A 12,742-nucleotide genomic window follows, 5' to 3' on the forward strand; every position below is an offset into this window, starting at 1 on the left:
GGTAGTCAAGGCAGAGACCTCATTAATCTTCAGTGCAAGCTAACTGTTGGAGCTCCAATGGGAATCTAGGAGCCAGCACACATCATGGAGCAGGGAGCAGCATGCTCAATAACAGGAGCAACAAGCACAAAGAGAGATGCCACCTTTTGCTCAAGCACAATGGTAAACTGATATCTAGGATTATTCACATGCAGAGGTCTCCCATTGAAGACACAAAGTCTTCCAGGCCTGGAACAAACCCCCTCGTCAAAAATCTCCAATGGTTGCTTCTCCACCTCGTATTAAACAAAAACTCCTCACCATTGGCTTTAAAGCACTCCATCACCTTACCCCCTCCTACCTCACCTCACTTCTCACTTTCTACAACTCAGCCACCACACTTTGCTCCTCTGGTGCTAACCTGCTCGCTCTGCCTCTGCCTCACCTGTCTCACTGCCGACACCTGGCCCGGTTCCTACCTCTGATCTGGAATGCCTTCCTTCCTCAAATCTGCCAGAAAATAACTCTCCCTACCTTCCAAGCCTTACTGAAGTCACATCTCCTCCAAGAAGGCTTTCCAGACTAAGCCCCACTTTTCTTCATCTCCCACTCCCACTTCTGAGTCACCTTGACTTGTTCTCTTTGCTCTCCTCCCGGCCACAGTACTGATGTATATATCTGTAATTTTATTTATTTATATTCATGTCTGCTTATTTGTATTGATGTCTGTCCCCGCAACAACCCTCAACAGACTGTGAGCTTGTTGTGGGCAGGGAATGTCCCTCTTTATTGCTGTATTATACTTTCCCGAATGCTTAGTGTAGTGCTCTGCACACAGTAAGCACTCAATAAATATGATTGAATGAATGAATGAAAAGTCCAATGCTCTAGTACTTAGTACAGGGTTAAGTGCTTAGTACAGTGCTCTTCACACAGTAAGAGCTCAATAAATATCATTGATTGATTAAATGAATGTCTTCCAACTCCTAATTAATCCAAGCACATCATGGTGGTCTAGTGACTCCTGAAATCACACAGGTTCAAGAAGAAGGGGATCAGTCCAGAAACGTATCCAAACCATGATCTGCCAAACTGCTGTAGTGTAATGAGAAGTCTCAGGAGGAGAAGGGAGGAAGTGAAGAGCGGGGCAGTCAGTGGGTTGAGATAACCTTACCCATGGGGCAGAGTCTCTACAGTAGGTACAAGATCGTACACTCCTTAACTCCTTAAGATCATGTCTTGAACTCTGTTGAACTCCCAAGTACCAAATACAGAGTTCTGCATATGGGATGTGTTCAATAAATACTACTGATTGGTTGATAGGAGCAATAATTCAGTAATACTAAGGTCATCTTAATAGTACTCCCGAGTTATTGCTCTTCTTGGCAAGAAGCATCTATGGAGCTTAGCTTGGAAGTTTAAACATTTATCTTCCACATCCTGAATTATGGAATCATCTTTGTCATCTGGGCAAGTCTTGTGATGAGCATTCTAAGAGCAGAAGGTGAACCCAAAGCAGACTGATTCTGCATTCACTTTTACTGTTTCAAACTTGGACAGAAAATGTGCCTAACACTGCTTTCTTGATTCCTAGAACAAAAGTTATTAAGTCATTTTAAAATATGGTATTTAATTACTAAGTGCCAAGCACTGCTCTAAGCACTGAGGTAGATATAAAACTAATCAGATTGGACACAATCCATTTCCCATATGGGGCTCACAGTCTTAACCCTCATTTTACTGACGAGTTAACACTAGTACAGAGAAGTTAAGTGATTTGTCCAAGGTCACACAGCAGAGCTGGTGTTAGAACCCAGATCCTTCTGACTCCCAGGCCAGTGCTCTATCCATTAGTCCATGCTACTGTGGCTCATGTGAACCAGAGAAAAACATTTTCTTTTTTTTAGTATTTTCAATGCATTATGAGGCAAAATTATATCTGTCTACAGGGGAAAAACATAGCGTGGCACTAGTCTCCAAACTGGTTGTAGGTGGGGAATATACCTATTAAGTCTGTTGTATTATATTCTTCCAAGCGTTTACTATAGTGCTCTGCACACAGTAAGTGATCAATAAATTCCACTGCTGCTGATGATGACTGACAACACTGACTAGGCAATCTTTTAAAAGATAGGGAGAAATTGTCCAGTTCACATTCAATGGTTCAGATTCCTGAACATCAGAGCAGTGAAGCTAAGAGTGAAGCTGACATGGGTGCCTCAGTCTTGGTTGTTTTGTGGCAATTCATTACAAAAACTACACTTGCTGGCATAGCTTGCCTTTAAATGATCAAAATGACAGATGGATTCTTCAGAAACATATCCTTTTTATAGTACTGATCTTAATCAGGAGAGACTGGCAGTGTCCCTTTAATCTTTTAATTTAAAAAGTACATTTTATATGAACTAGTAAGGTGCTTCTTTCTAGCATTTCCAAGCACCTCTGTCCATCCAAGTGTTCAAGTAATTTCAAATTTAATAGCTATCGAAAATTGCTAATTAAATGCAAGGTACTTTGGTTCCATGGGAGAAAGACAGGCATGGCAACCTATGGTTATACGCCCAAATCTTAGCTCTCCCACTACCTTGCTGTGTGGCCTGGGGAAATTTCCTTGATATCTCTGTTGCAGTTTCCTTCTCTGCAAAATGCAATATAAGCTACTCCTCTATAAGATATATTTATAAATAATGAAAAACAGGTATTTTGTTGAGAAGGAACTGTTATTTTCTGTCAATCCTTCATGTGTGTTTATACAAAGTGAATTGGAAAACTGAATAGGGATTTGATTATTCTAATCAATGAAGACCATCAACTCAGGGACCCTAAACCTCAAAAACTCTTAACCTTAAGAGTGGGCTGGGCACCTGAATTATCTGGATAATTGCCTTAGCTTTTCATTCTGCCTGTGTATACACCATCTTTATGACAACAAGAAAGAGTTACTTCCTAATAAATATGGAAGCAGCAGCATTATCTAACATACGCTCAAATTTAACATCGCCAAAAGGAATATCACGTGCAAATTTTTCGTATTTTAAAATATGGATCTAATTTCTAAGTTCACATCTCTTGAGTTTCTGGAAGTGTGTTTGATCTGAAATATTAGAAGACAGTCAACATCTTAATTAAAAATCTCAATAAACAGCTAACACAATTTCAATCCCTCAACTGCCCCCACCCCACTGCAAAAATTGTCAATAGTTAAAAAAAAATCCAAAGTTCCATCCAGTACTGTTGTAACACTTGGGACATGTAAACAATTACTGTATTGAAAAGATTATAAAGTGCAGTGGCATCTGGATTCATGTTCCCGAAGTTCAAATGTTGCTTAGGTCAACTCCTGAAAACTGAATTTAGAGTTAGAGAAAAGGACTGAGGCTCAGCACCTCTGAGTTCTGTTCCTAAGCCTGCTTCTGATTCTATCTGTGAACCTGTCACTTTGATCTTGTCATAGAAACTCTCTGTAACTCAGATATCCCCTCTCCAAAAATTGCTTCAGCTGTGGAAAAAGGCAATTCTGAATGCACCAAATGGTTATTGTACTAGCTTCATCAGTACTCATGTGAGAATTTAAAATAAGCACCACACCCATCAGCCACTCTGGAAAAAGTAAACACTTTATAACAGAAAACAGGGACTCCTTTCCATAGCTTCTTGGAAACTAGTCACCCGAACGAACAAAGCCAAACAGGAGCACGTGCACACAAACACACACACCCAGACTGAATCCATGCTACAGAACAAAATGGTGATGTTAATCCAATCAGGGTCAAAGGATTCTAGAACTTTTCTATTTCATTCCTCCTTCTCCACTTCCCATGATGAATAATCCAGATTAATTTAACCTAACCTATGAGTGAAATTTCACTTGCCAGTGAAAGACTCACTTGGGATATGCAGATAATAAGGCTGAGCAAATTATTTCAAGAAACCTTGTGTTTTCATTTTCAGCACTGGTTGGAAATTTAGAGACTATGGTAGAGCAGCAAACCATTGGAAGTCAACATAAGCAGACAGACCAGCCTGGTGAACTGCAATCAAAGAGTTGCTCTCTTTAAACACTGGCTTGGGGAAGATCAAGAGACACAGAGGCAGAGTTGAAAATGGGGACAGGCACTTCTGATAGCAAATACATTATTTTGGTAAAGGGCAATCTTTCTATGTGCATAGCTCAGACTGAAGTGTCAGTTGTACACAGTTCTTTTTGGCCATATGGCTAGGATTTCACTGCCACTATCACATGTTATCCATGATCTCACACACACACATGCATGCTCCCTAAGAAAGCGATTCAATCTTGTTGGTGAGAGTAGGAGAATGGATGGGTGCTATTCAGTGAGCAAATATTTGCTGGTACTTTAAGGACTTGGTGCATGGCTTTAAAAATCTGCTGGAAGAATTTTACACCAATTAGTTGCAGTGGGTCCATCAGTCAGTCATATTTATTGAGCACTTACTGTGTTTACCACAGTGTACTAAGCGCTTGGGAGAGTACAAAATAGCAATAAACGGACACATTCCCTGCCCACAACAAGCTTACAGTCTAGTGTAGTGGGTGACCTGCAGTACACGCAGGAGCTACGTTTTTGCAAAACCCAGGCCTCTGGATGCTTTCGCTGGAGACTTCAGATGTCCAATAGCACTGTATCCAACCACTCTCATGCTTCCCAAATATCCCTAGCAGCCATCAATCCCAAACAAGTAGTGAAAACATGTAGGAGGGCAGAACAGAGGATGCCTTCTTTCTGTATGCAAGTGTGTAACAGTCACATGACTCCATATATTTGAAAGAAAGAGATCACAAAGGACAGTAACAGTCATAGCAAATGGCTCCTCCTTTTACTCATGAATAACAATCCTAGAGCATGGTAAAGTCCAGCAATGGGCATAGGGTAGGTGCTTGCATTCTGGGACCATGGACACATATATTTTTCAGAAGCTAAAGGAGCAGAGACTTAAATGACAGGATGACTAAGCGCTCCAGGCAGTTCTCCTCCTTGCACTGCCCTGGGAGACTTTGGTTCCAGTATTCCAACTAGCCTCAGGCTCAGTCTAGGGAGGAGGCAGTATATGAAATATTATTCTCAGAGCTTCAACATAAGATCACTCTTCATTTCCCCCTCGCCACAGCCCAGGGCCACAATATGTCTACTTGCCAGAGACTGCTGTGTTAGCACCTGACAATTAGTTGCCAACAAACACTCTCTCTGAGCTGGTTTAAGAGGCTGCCAAATGGCCGAGTGAGTGAACACTAGCACAGATCCGGTAGCCCCTCAGAGCCCTGCAGCTCCGGACAGCCATCTGCCCGGTCCACTCCTAAAACTGGCTCTAGATGTCCATGCTTACTCAACGATTTGCAAGTGTAATTAGCTGCTCCTTCTTAAAGTGAAATTCCATGTGTCACGGACACTGTAGGCCTTGATGATGCTCTTCACTAAGATTGAAATCAAGCCTCCCAAATTTTTCAAAGGGCTCTGGCTTCTAATCTATCACTTGGGTAATGCGTCCAGAGTGGCATTTCGTAATGACAGCAACATTCCAACAAATCAATAGTTATTTAATTCCCAACAAGCTCTCAAGTCCATTAAACCTGATTACATTCACCCATTTCAGTTGGGTGCAGTTATTTTTCCTACACCGGCACTTAATCTATAACAGGAACTTATGAGAACTTTCAAAAGCAATTTCAACATCAATCAGCATAGAGTGAAAGGCACGATTTGCTTGTAATTATTTATTGGACAGGATAGTCAAGGGGCTGACGAAGCTCTCAGACCCGACCTTCACCCAAAATTCTTAATGGAAATGGAGACTTGCTTCTTTGCATCCAATTCTATTATCGGGTCCCACTGCATGAATATCAGCTCCTGCTTCTACAGATTTCAATATTGATAATGGCCAATTTTGAGGTGATCGATATGTTTCTACTTCATACACCCATGCCTGATATTGAGTAAACTCTTCAGTGAAGGCGACAGCCAGCGATCCAGAATTATTGAGCTGTTCTGTTTGGAATTAGCCCAGTTTTGCTTTTACAGCCAACCTCTTATCATAAATAAGGTCTTAGAATCAAGCTCAAAGAAAGAAAAATAAAAAATGGGTTTTCTCACTGGTCTGTGTTGTAACAGGCATGCTTCTGGCACACAAACAGCCTGGACTGAACTTCTGTCCTCTTAATTTTCCAACTGTAATTCCCATGCATTTTTGAGGACTGTTTAGGTAAATAACCACACTGGATTTTAATTTCTGAGAACTATAAAATTAAAGCAGAATCCACTGAATAATGTGAAGCAAGGGTGAGTGTGTTAGCAAAACAACCTAATGTTCATTCCTTTGGGCATCATATCTAAGGTGTGTGTCCGACCTGATAATCTTCCATCTACCCCAGTGCTTAGTACAGTGCTTGGCACATAGTAAGTACTTAACAAATACCATAATAATTGTTATGATTATGTCTAGTTTTTTCAAATGCCAAGTTCTTTTTTTATTTTTCACATTAGAGTGTGTTGGGTGTCAGTGGAGTACTTTAAGGACTTTTTTTTTAAAAAAAATACTCATTCGGGGGGGAGGGGCATTTCCTGAAATTTCCCCTGGAAAATTTCAGCAGAATGTTCCCAATGTCTTATTTGTAGAACATCTTCAGGAACGCTCTATGTTAGAGTTAACAGCCAGTTAACTTCTAGCTAATTTTCAACCCCTAGCTCCCTTCGATTTTAATGCTCTGAGAGCCGATCTGGGTTCAAATAATGATCTCTAAACTTCATGAATTAACCAACAAAATATTATTCCTTTCTACCAAAATTCTATTAAAACACAGACATTCGATGTGAAGCATCACATATGAATTAATGCATATTTAATGTTCCTCATATTTGCTGGGCTAAAGCACTTAACGGAGTCACATCATGATAAGTTACTTTGCCTCATGATCTGCCGTGGGAGTGCTGAGTCCCTGCGAAAGCTGGAATGGTTAGCAAATCCTCTACCCTGTGGTCAACCTCGTGAAGCAAAGGCATGAATGTTAAACAGCAGCAAGATCAATACAAGCAAATATAGCTCAACTACACCATTTATTCAGCCATGAGAGATGTCAATACACAGATTAGGGTGATCCATCTTTTTGATTTCCTACTGTCTTCTCACTGACTACATGAGGGCTTTTTCCTGTATTAAAAGTGTTTGCTTTCTCAACCATAAAAATTCCAATTATTACTCTAAGTGCACTAGAGTTAAGTTGCTTGTTGGAAGCGGCCTTGCATTACCTGAACAAGTCCAGCGAAGTACGGCGCTGCTGGCACAATCATGGGCATGCCGTAGGGATGTAGCAAAACTCCTTGAGACGACAACATGGTTTAAGTGATTGTATTCCTCCCACCGAAGCTAAACACATCAATTGAAAGTTAGGGAAAAATCTATATTCTCCGTTCTTCCAAACTACAAAGCGCTTAAAGCCAAATAACTTCTGTCAGGGCCGAAGCCCCTTGTCAACTTGCGGGAAAAAAATCTACATCAGCAACTCTTAATGGTAAAAATTTTCTTTCCAGACAACGGATAGAGACAGCAGCTGCAAAGCTGAACATACCAAAATGGAAGGTGCTATTTTGGGAACAGCTTGCCTAATGTGACTAACCAACTACTCTTCATGAAATTAGCTGTATAAAAGGAGAGCAATGAGATTCAAGCTCCTCTACATTGATCCTGTCAAAAGCCCAATAACCGGAGCCATCTGAGTACTTGAGAAAATACCTGGAAAATGTAAACGGATAATGACAATAGAAAATAGATGTTTAATTTTGCTAGATCTGAGACACTCCGTATTTCAGTATGCTGAAGAGAAAGGTGGAAGAGCTTAAGTAAAACTTTTCCTCAGCTTGGGAGAGGTGTTTTTCCTTTTTTTAAAAAAAAAACTACTGCTTTGCTCAGTACTCTGCTACTTTTCTTTGGTTGCCATTAAGATGTAGATTAGTATAGACCGTGCCTGTTTGTTTCGAGTTCTGGTACATTCGGCTGTTGGCAGCATACATGCCACTGCATTAACTCTAGTGTATTTCCTAATGAGAAGTGATCACTCAGTTCAGTTTGCAGTTTCCAAAATTTAAGATTTACATTAGGAGGAGCAGATCGACAGCTGTGCCTTAACTCTTCCATGGACTTGTCACTTTGCGTTCTGACTCTATAGAGGCTAGAGAAAATATGTCTAAATCTCAGATTTTTCTCAAAGTGATGAGTGTCATAACTTGTGCCTACTTGGGTAATCTTTAAAACTGACTTCCAAATAAAATGTTCCTCCTCTACCTGAGAGGAGGATGCATGACGACATATGAGTAATGAGAGATTTCTTCAAAGTACAGAAAAGCATACCACCAGGTACACTTTATATAAGCCCAAGAGTCACTGTCTCAACTTCTTGAATAGCCAGCATTTCATATTACCCAGTTGCAAATTCTTGATTTAACAGCATAATTATTTTTCTGGATAATTAACAGCAGGCAATATTTGGCCCAGGATTTAATTATTTAATGCCTCATTTCAGTCAACTTGAAAAGTTTTCAGTAATTGATTCTCATGTATCAAAGCAGCCATGTTGTGTGATTTAGAAATCTCCCTTAGCAGCTGCAAGCTGACCTCTTTTGCCAACCACCCGATACCATTTCTAACTTTAGACTTAGAACTGTGACCCTCCATGCTGCGTTTCTGAGAATCTGCCAGTGAGGACACAGGATTCATCATGTGAGAGAGCATGTTTACCTATTCCTGGCTTCCATTTATAGACAGCTCTACTCTTCAGCAGAGGAGAGAGCTATTCATTTCAGTTAGATGAATACCGTATAAAGGTCTTGAATCATATCTCTTCATGTTAATATTATAGACAAGTATAAGAATCTTGGAAATGTAATTATTAGACCAGCTAATCATCAGACCCACATTAGGCCAAGGCACAGAGGTTACATTTAAAAGGCTTCCATAAAAGTCTGTTATAAATCGGGTGACTCACCCTAATCCAGTAGTGCCATGGAGTCTGCTGCCATAAAATAGAGAACAAATACAGGAGATTCATCCTTAACTTCCCATTTCCACAAGCTGCAGAGGTATAGAAACTTACTGTGCTGGTCTAGTGGGGCCCCTCTTCAGGAGAGTCATTTTAAAATCATGCATTTTAAGGAGGAAAGGTCAGGAGTGCTTCCCCTTAAATGTACTAGATTTTATGGGATGGACAGTTTTCCACCTCCGTGACCTCCCAGATCACTTTTTTATGGGCAGCTTTAACCTACAGGGTCCCTGCATCACATTACTGAATCTGTACCATCTCCCATTGGTTCTGGCTTTCTCTAGCAAAACTCTTTGCTTTTTTAATTTTTTTTAATGGTACTTGTTAAGCATTTATTATGTACCAGGCACTGTACTAAGCACTGGGATAGAGACACAATTACCAGGTTGGACACAGTCCCTATCTCACATGGGGCTCACAGCTTAAATCAGAGGGAGGAGGATTTAATCCCCACTTTACAGATAAAGTAACTCAGGCACAGAGAAGTTAAGTGACTTGTTCAAGGTAAAATAGCAGACAGGTGGCAAATTAGGAATTAGAACCCTAGTCCTCTAACTCCCAGATCTAGGCTCTTTCCACTAGGTCATACTACTTCTTACTACTACTACTACTAATAATAATGATAATTGGGGTGCTCATTAAACACTGACTATATGCCAGACACTGAACTAAGCACTCGGGTGGACACAGCCCATGGCCCACGTGGGGCTCACAGTCTTAAACCCCATTTTATAGATGAAATAATTGAGGCACAAAGAAGTGAAGTGACGTACTCAAGGTCACATAGCAGACAGGTGGCAGAGCCGGAATTAAAACCAATGACCTTCTGACTTCCAGGCCCAGGCTCTGTCCACTAGGTCACATTGCACTTCAAAAAAAATGGGTTTTATTAGTTAATCATTGTGGACATATGTGCAATAAAATCCCAAGCACATATTTTATGACATGTTTTGAAGCAAATATTCACTAAACCATCTAGATTGTTCATACTCTAGATTATAAGCTCATCATGCACAGGGAATGTGTCTATCAACTCTGCTATTTCATTCTCTCCCAAGAACTCAGTAGAGTGCTCTGCACACAGTAAATGTTCAATAAATACAACTGATGAATTGAGATCATATTCCGTCTGTTTCCCCTTTGTTTCCGTGACTTTCCAATTGATCTAACTCCCTTCCCTTATATACTCCTGATGTAACCTCATGCAATATTTTTAGTGATTTTGTTCAAGTGAAATTTTTCCTGCTCCTTTGAATTTGCAGCTTTTGTGTCCCATGATAACTCTCCTCTAATCTTCCCTTTCTTTGCCTGATCGCAATTCCGTCTCAGTTGCTCCTTTCCTTTTCCCCTTCTACCTTGTTTTAAGATTTTAATCATCTTCCTCCCTGGTCTTGATTTCTCAACTTCCAACCCCCGCTCCCCACCCCCTCCTCCATTTCACAAAGCCTGAGATTTTATGTGCTCCCTTTATTCTCATTCATGTATAAACTGACTTCCCTAGAACTCAGTGCCCACTTTAACCACTGGGGAACAAGGCAAGAGGGTTTTCTTGCCCTTAGGGCTGCCAGCTATACCAAACAGAAGCCCCTAAAAAGACAAACAGCTCTAGCAAAATCAAGAAGGGAAACATATTCTCCAAGCCAGGGGCACATGCATTCTGGGAAGGGAAGACAGGGCCAAGCTTTGGCTGAGGTAGAGGGGAAATTAGAGGTGGGAAAAAAGGTTCACATTCCAGGCTTCCACTCTCCTGCACTCATTGGGATTTAAATCTGGCTGTTCCCTTGCCCTTTTAGGTGATGGGGCAAGGGAATGGGGCAAATGACTGCTAAGCGAAAAAAGGAATAGAAGTGGGCTAAAGGAATAAAGTGGGGCTTACTCACCATCTCAGATCAAAGGAGAGCAGGGCAGCAGTTGGGACCACATAGCCCAGATAGAAATTGGATGCCCCAGGGACTGTGGGGATTCAGGTGGCAGGGGGATCCTGTGGCCAAGAGTGCTCTCCTCTAGAATGTAAGCTTTCTGTGGGCAGGGAATGTGTCTGTTTCATTGTTATATTGTACTCTCCCAAGAGCTTAGTACAGTAAATACTCAATAAATACATTTGACTGATTGACTTCCCTTACCCCTCCTGCTATCACATATGTGAAGCTCTTCCCTCCACACTGAAGCAGAGGACAGCAAGCAATAATATTTATTAATAGGTAAATGCTTGTTCTCCCTCTCTTTTAGTCTGTGAACCCCATGTAGGACAGGGGGCCCTGTCTGACAGATGATCTTGTATTTATCCTAGTGTTTAATACAGGACTTGGTACATAGAAAGGGTTTAATACCATTGATATTTTTGGTTACCTATTGTGGGTAGCGTACGACTCCAAACACTTGGCAGTGTACGATAAGAGTCGAAGATGTGGTCCCTGCCCTATGGAGCTTACAATCTAATGGAAGAGGCAGAAGCATTTAAATGATTTACAAATGGTTGGATTAGGAAAAAGAACAACACTGCAGATGCTGATTGCAAGAACATGGCAAGTTTTATAGTAAAATGAGTGTAAATTGATGTCAAGGTATATCTCACTGAGAAGGCTAAGGACAGATATATAAATATAATTTTTTTTTAAATGGCATTTTTCAAGCACTTACTAACTGCCAAGCATTATTTTAAGTACTGGGATAGATACAACCTAATCAGGTTGGACACAGTACCTACCCAACATGGGGCTCATCTTTTTAATCCCCCTTTTAAGGCAGAGAGAAGTTAAGTGACTTGTCCAAGGTCTCACAGCAGACAAGTGACAGAGCTGGGATTAGAATTCAGGTCCTTCTGAGTCCCAGGCCCATGCTCTATCCACTAAACAACCTGCTTCTCCTCAGTGCTAAGGGCAGTGGTTGGATTGATAATGCCTGAGGAAAGAAAGATAGATCAAGCAATTTTTAGGATGGGTTTAAAGGGGAGATTGAAGGTGGGAAGAACTAAAGTCAAGTGGATTTTCATGAGGAGGGAGGTCCAGGCAGGAGGAAAGGTATGAGCAAGACAGAATTAGATTGCCTTGAGAGGAATGAAGGGTATGAGCTGGAGCGTAATAGGTTATGAGAGCTGATATATACGAAAGGGCTGTTGGAGAGCCTTGCTGCCAAAGAACAAGGCTTTCTGCTTCAGATGTAGAGAAATGGTGATGATGATGGAATTTGTTAAGCGTTTACTATGTGCCAAACACTGCTCTAAGCACTGGGGTAGAAACTAGGAAATCAGGCTACCCCACGCGGGGCTTAGAGTCTTCATCCCCATTTTACAGATGAGGTATCTGAGACACAGAGAAGTTAAGTGGCAGAGCTGGGATTCAAACCCACGAACTGTGATTCCCAAGCCCAGGCTCTTTCCCCTAAGCCACATTAACCATTGGAGCTTTTGAGGAATAAAGAGGTTTAAACTGAACAGTGTAGTACGATTAGAGAAGCAACACGGTCTAGTGGATAGCACACAGGCCTGGAAGTCAGAAGGATATGGTTTCTAATCCCACCCCTGCCATTTGTCTATGTGACCCTGAGCAAGTCATTTAACTTCTCTGTGCCTCAGTTACCCCATTTGTAAAATGTGGGATGTGGACATTGTCCTACCTGATTTCCTTGTGTCTACCCCAGCAACTAGTACAGTGCCTGGCACTTAGTAAGCACTTAACAAATACTATAAATATTATCTGGGTTACAAAGCATAAT

General features: G+C 41.1%; 1 protein-coding gene across 15 annotated transcripts in view; it reads right to left on the minus strand.

The window, feature by feature from the left end:
* The window catches only part of RBFOX1 (RNA binding fox-1 homolog 1), a 1,878,609-nt gene that overhangs the window by 415,483 nt on the left and 1,450,384 nt on the right, over positions 1–12,742 (minus strand). The window contains exon 1 of one of the 15 annotated variants that reach the window (XM_029058012.2): positions 7,242–7,523. The exons of 12 other annotated variants lie outside the window; for them this stretch is intronic. In XM_029058012.2, the coding sequence (XP_028913845.1) occupies positions 7,242–7,328 (87 nt within the window). In that variant the 5' untranslated portion in view covers positions 7,329–7,523. Of the gene's footprint in view, positions 1–7,241; positions 7,524–12,742 lie in introns of those variants that run through there. 2 more of the 15 variants (XM_001506509.5, XM_001506476.5) reach the window with 2 other exon arrangements.

This window comes from Ornithorhynchus anatinus, chromosome 2 (assembly GCF_004115215.2).
Source record: "Ornithorhynchus anatinus isolate Pmale09 chromosome 2, mOrnAna1.pri.v4, whole genome shotgun sequence".
NCBI lineage: Eukaryota > Metazoa > Chordata > Mammalia > Monotremata > Ornithorhynchidae > Ornithorhynchus > Ornithorhynchus anatinus.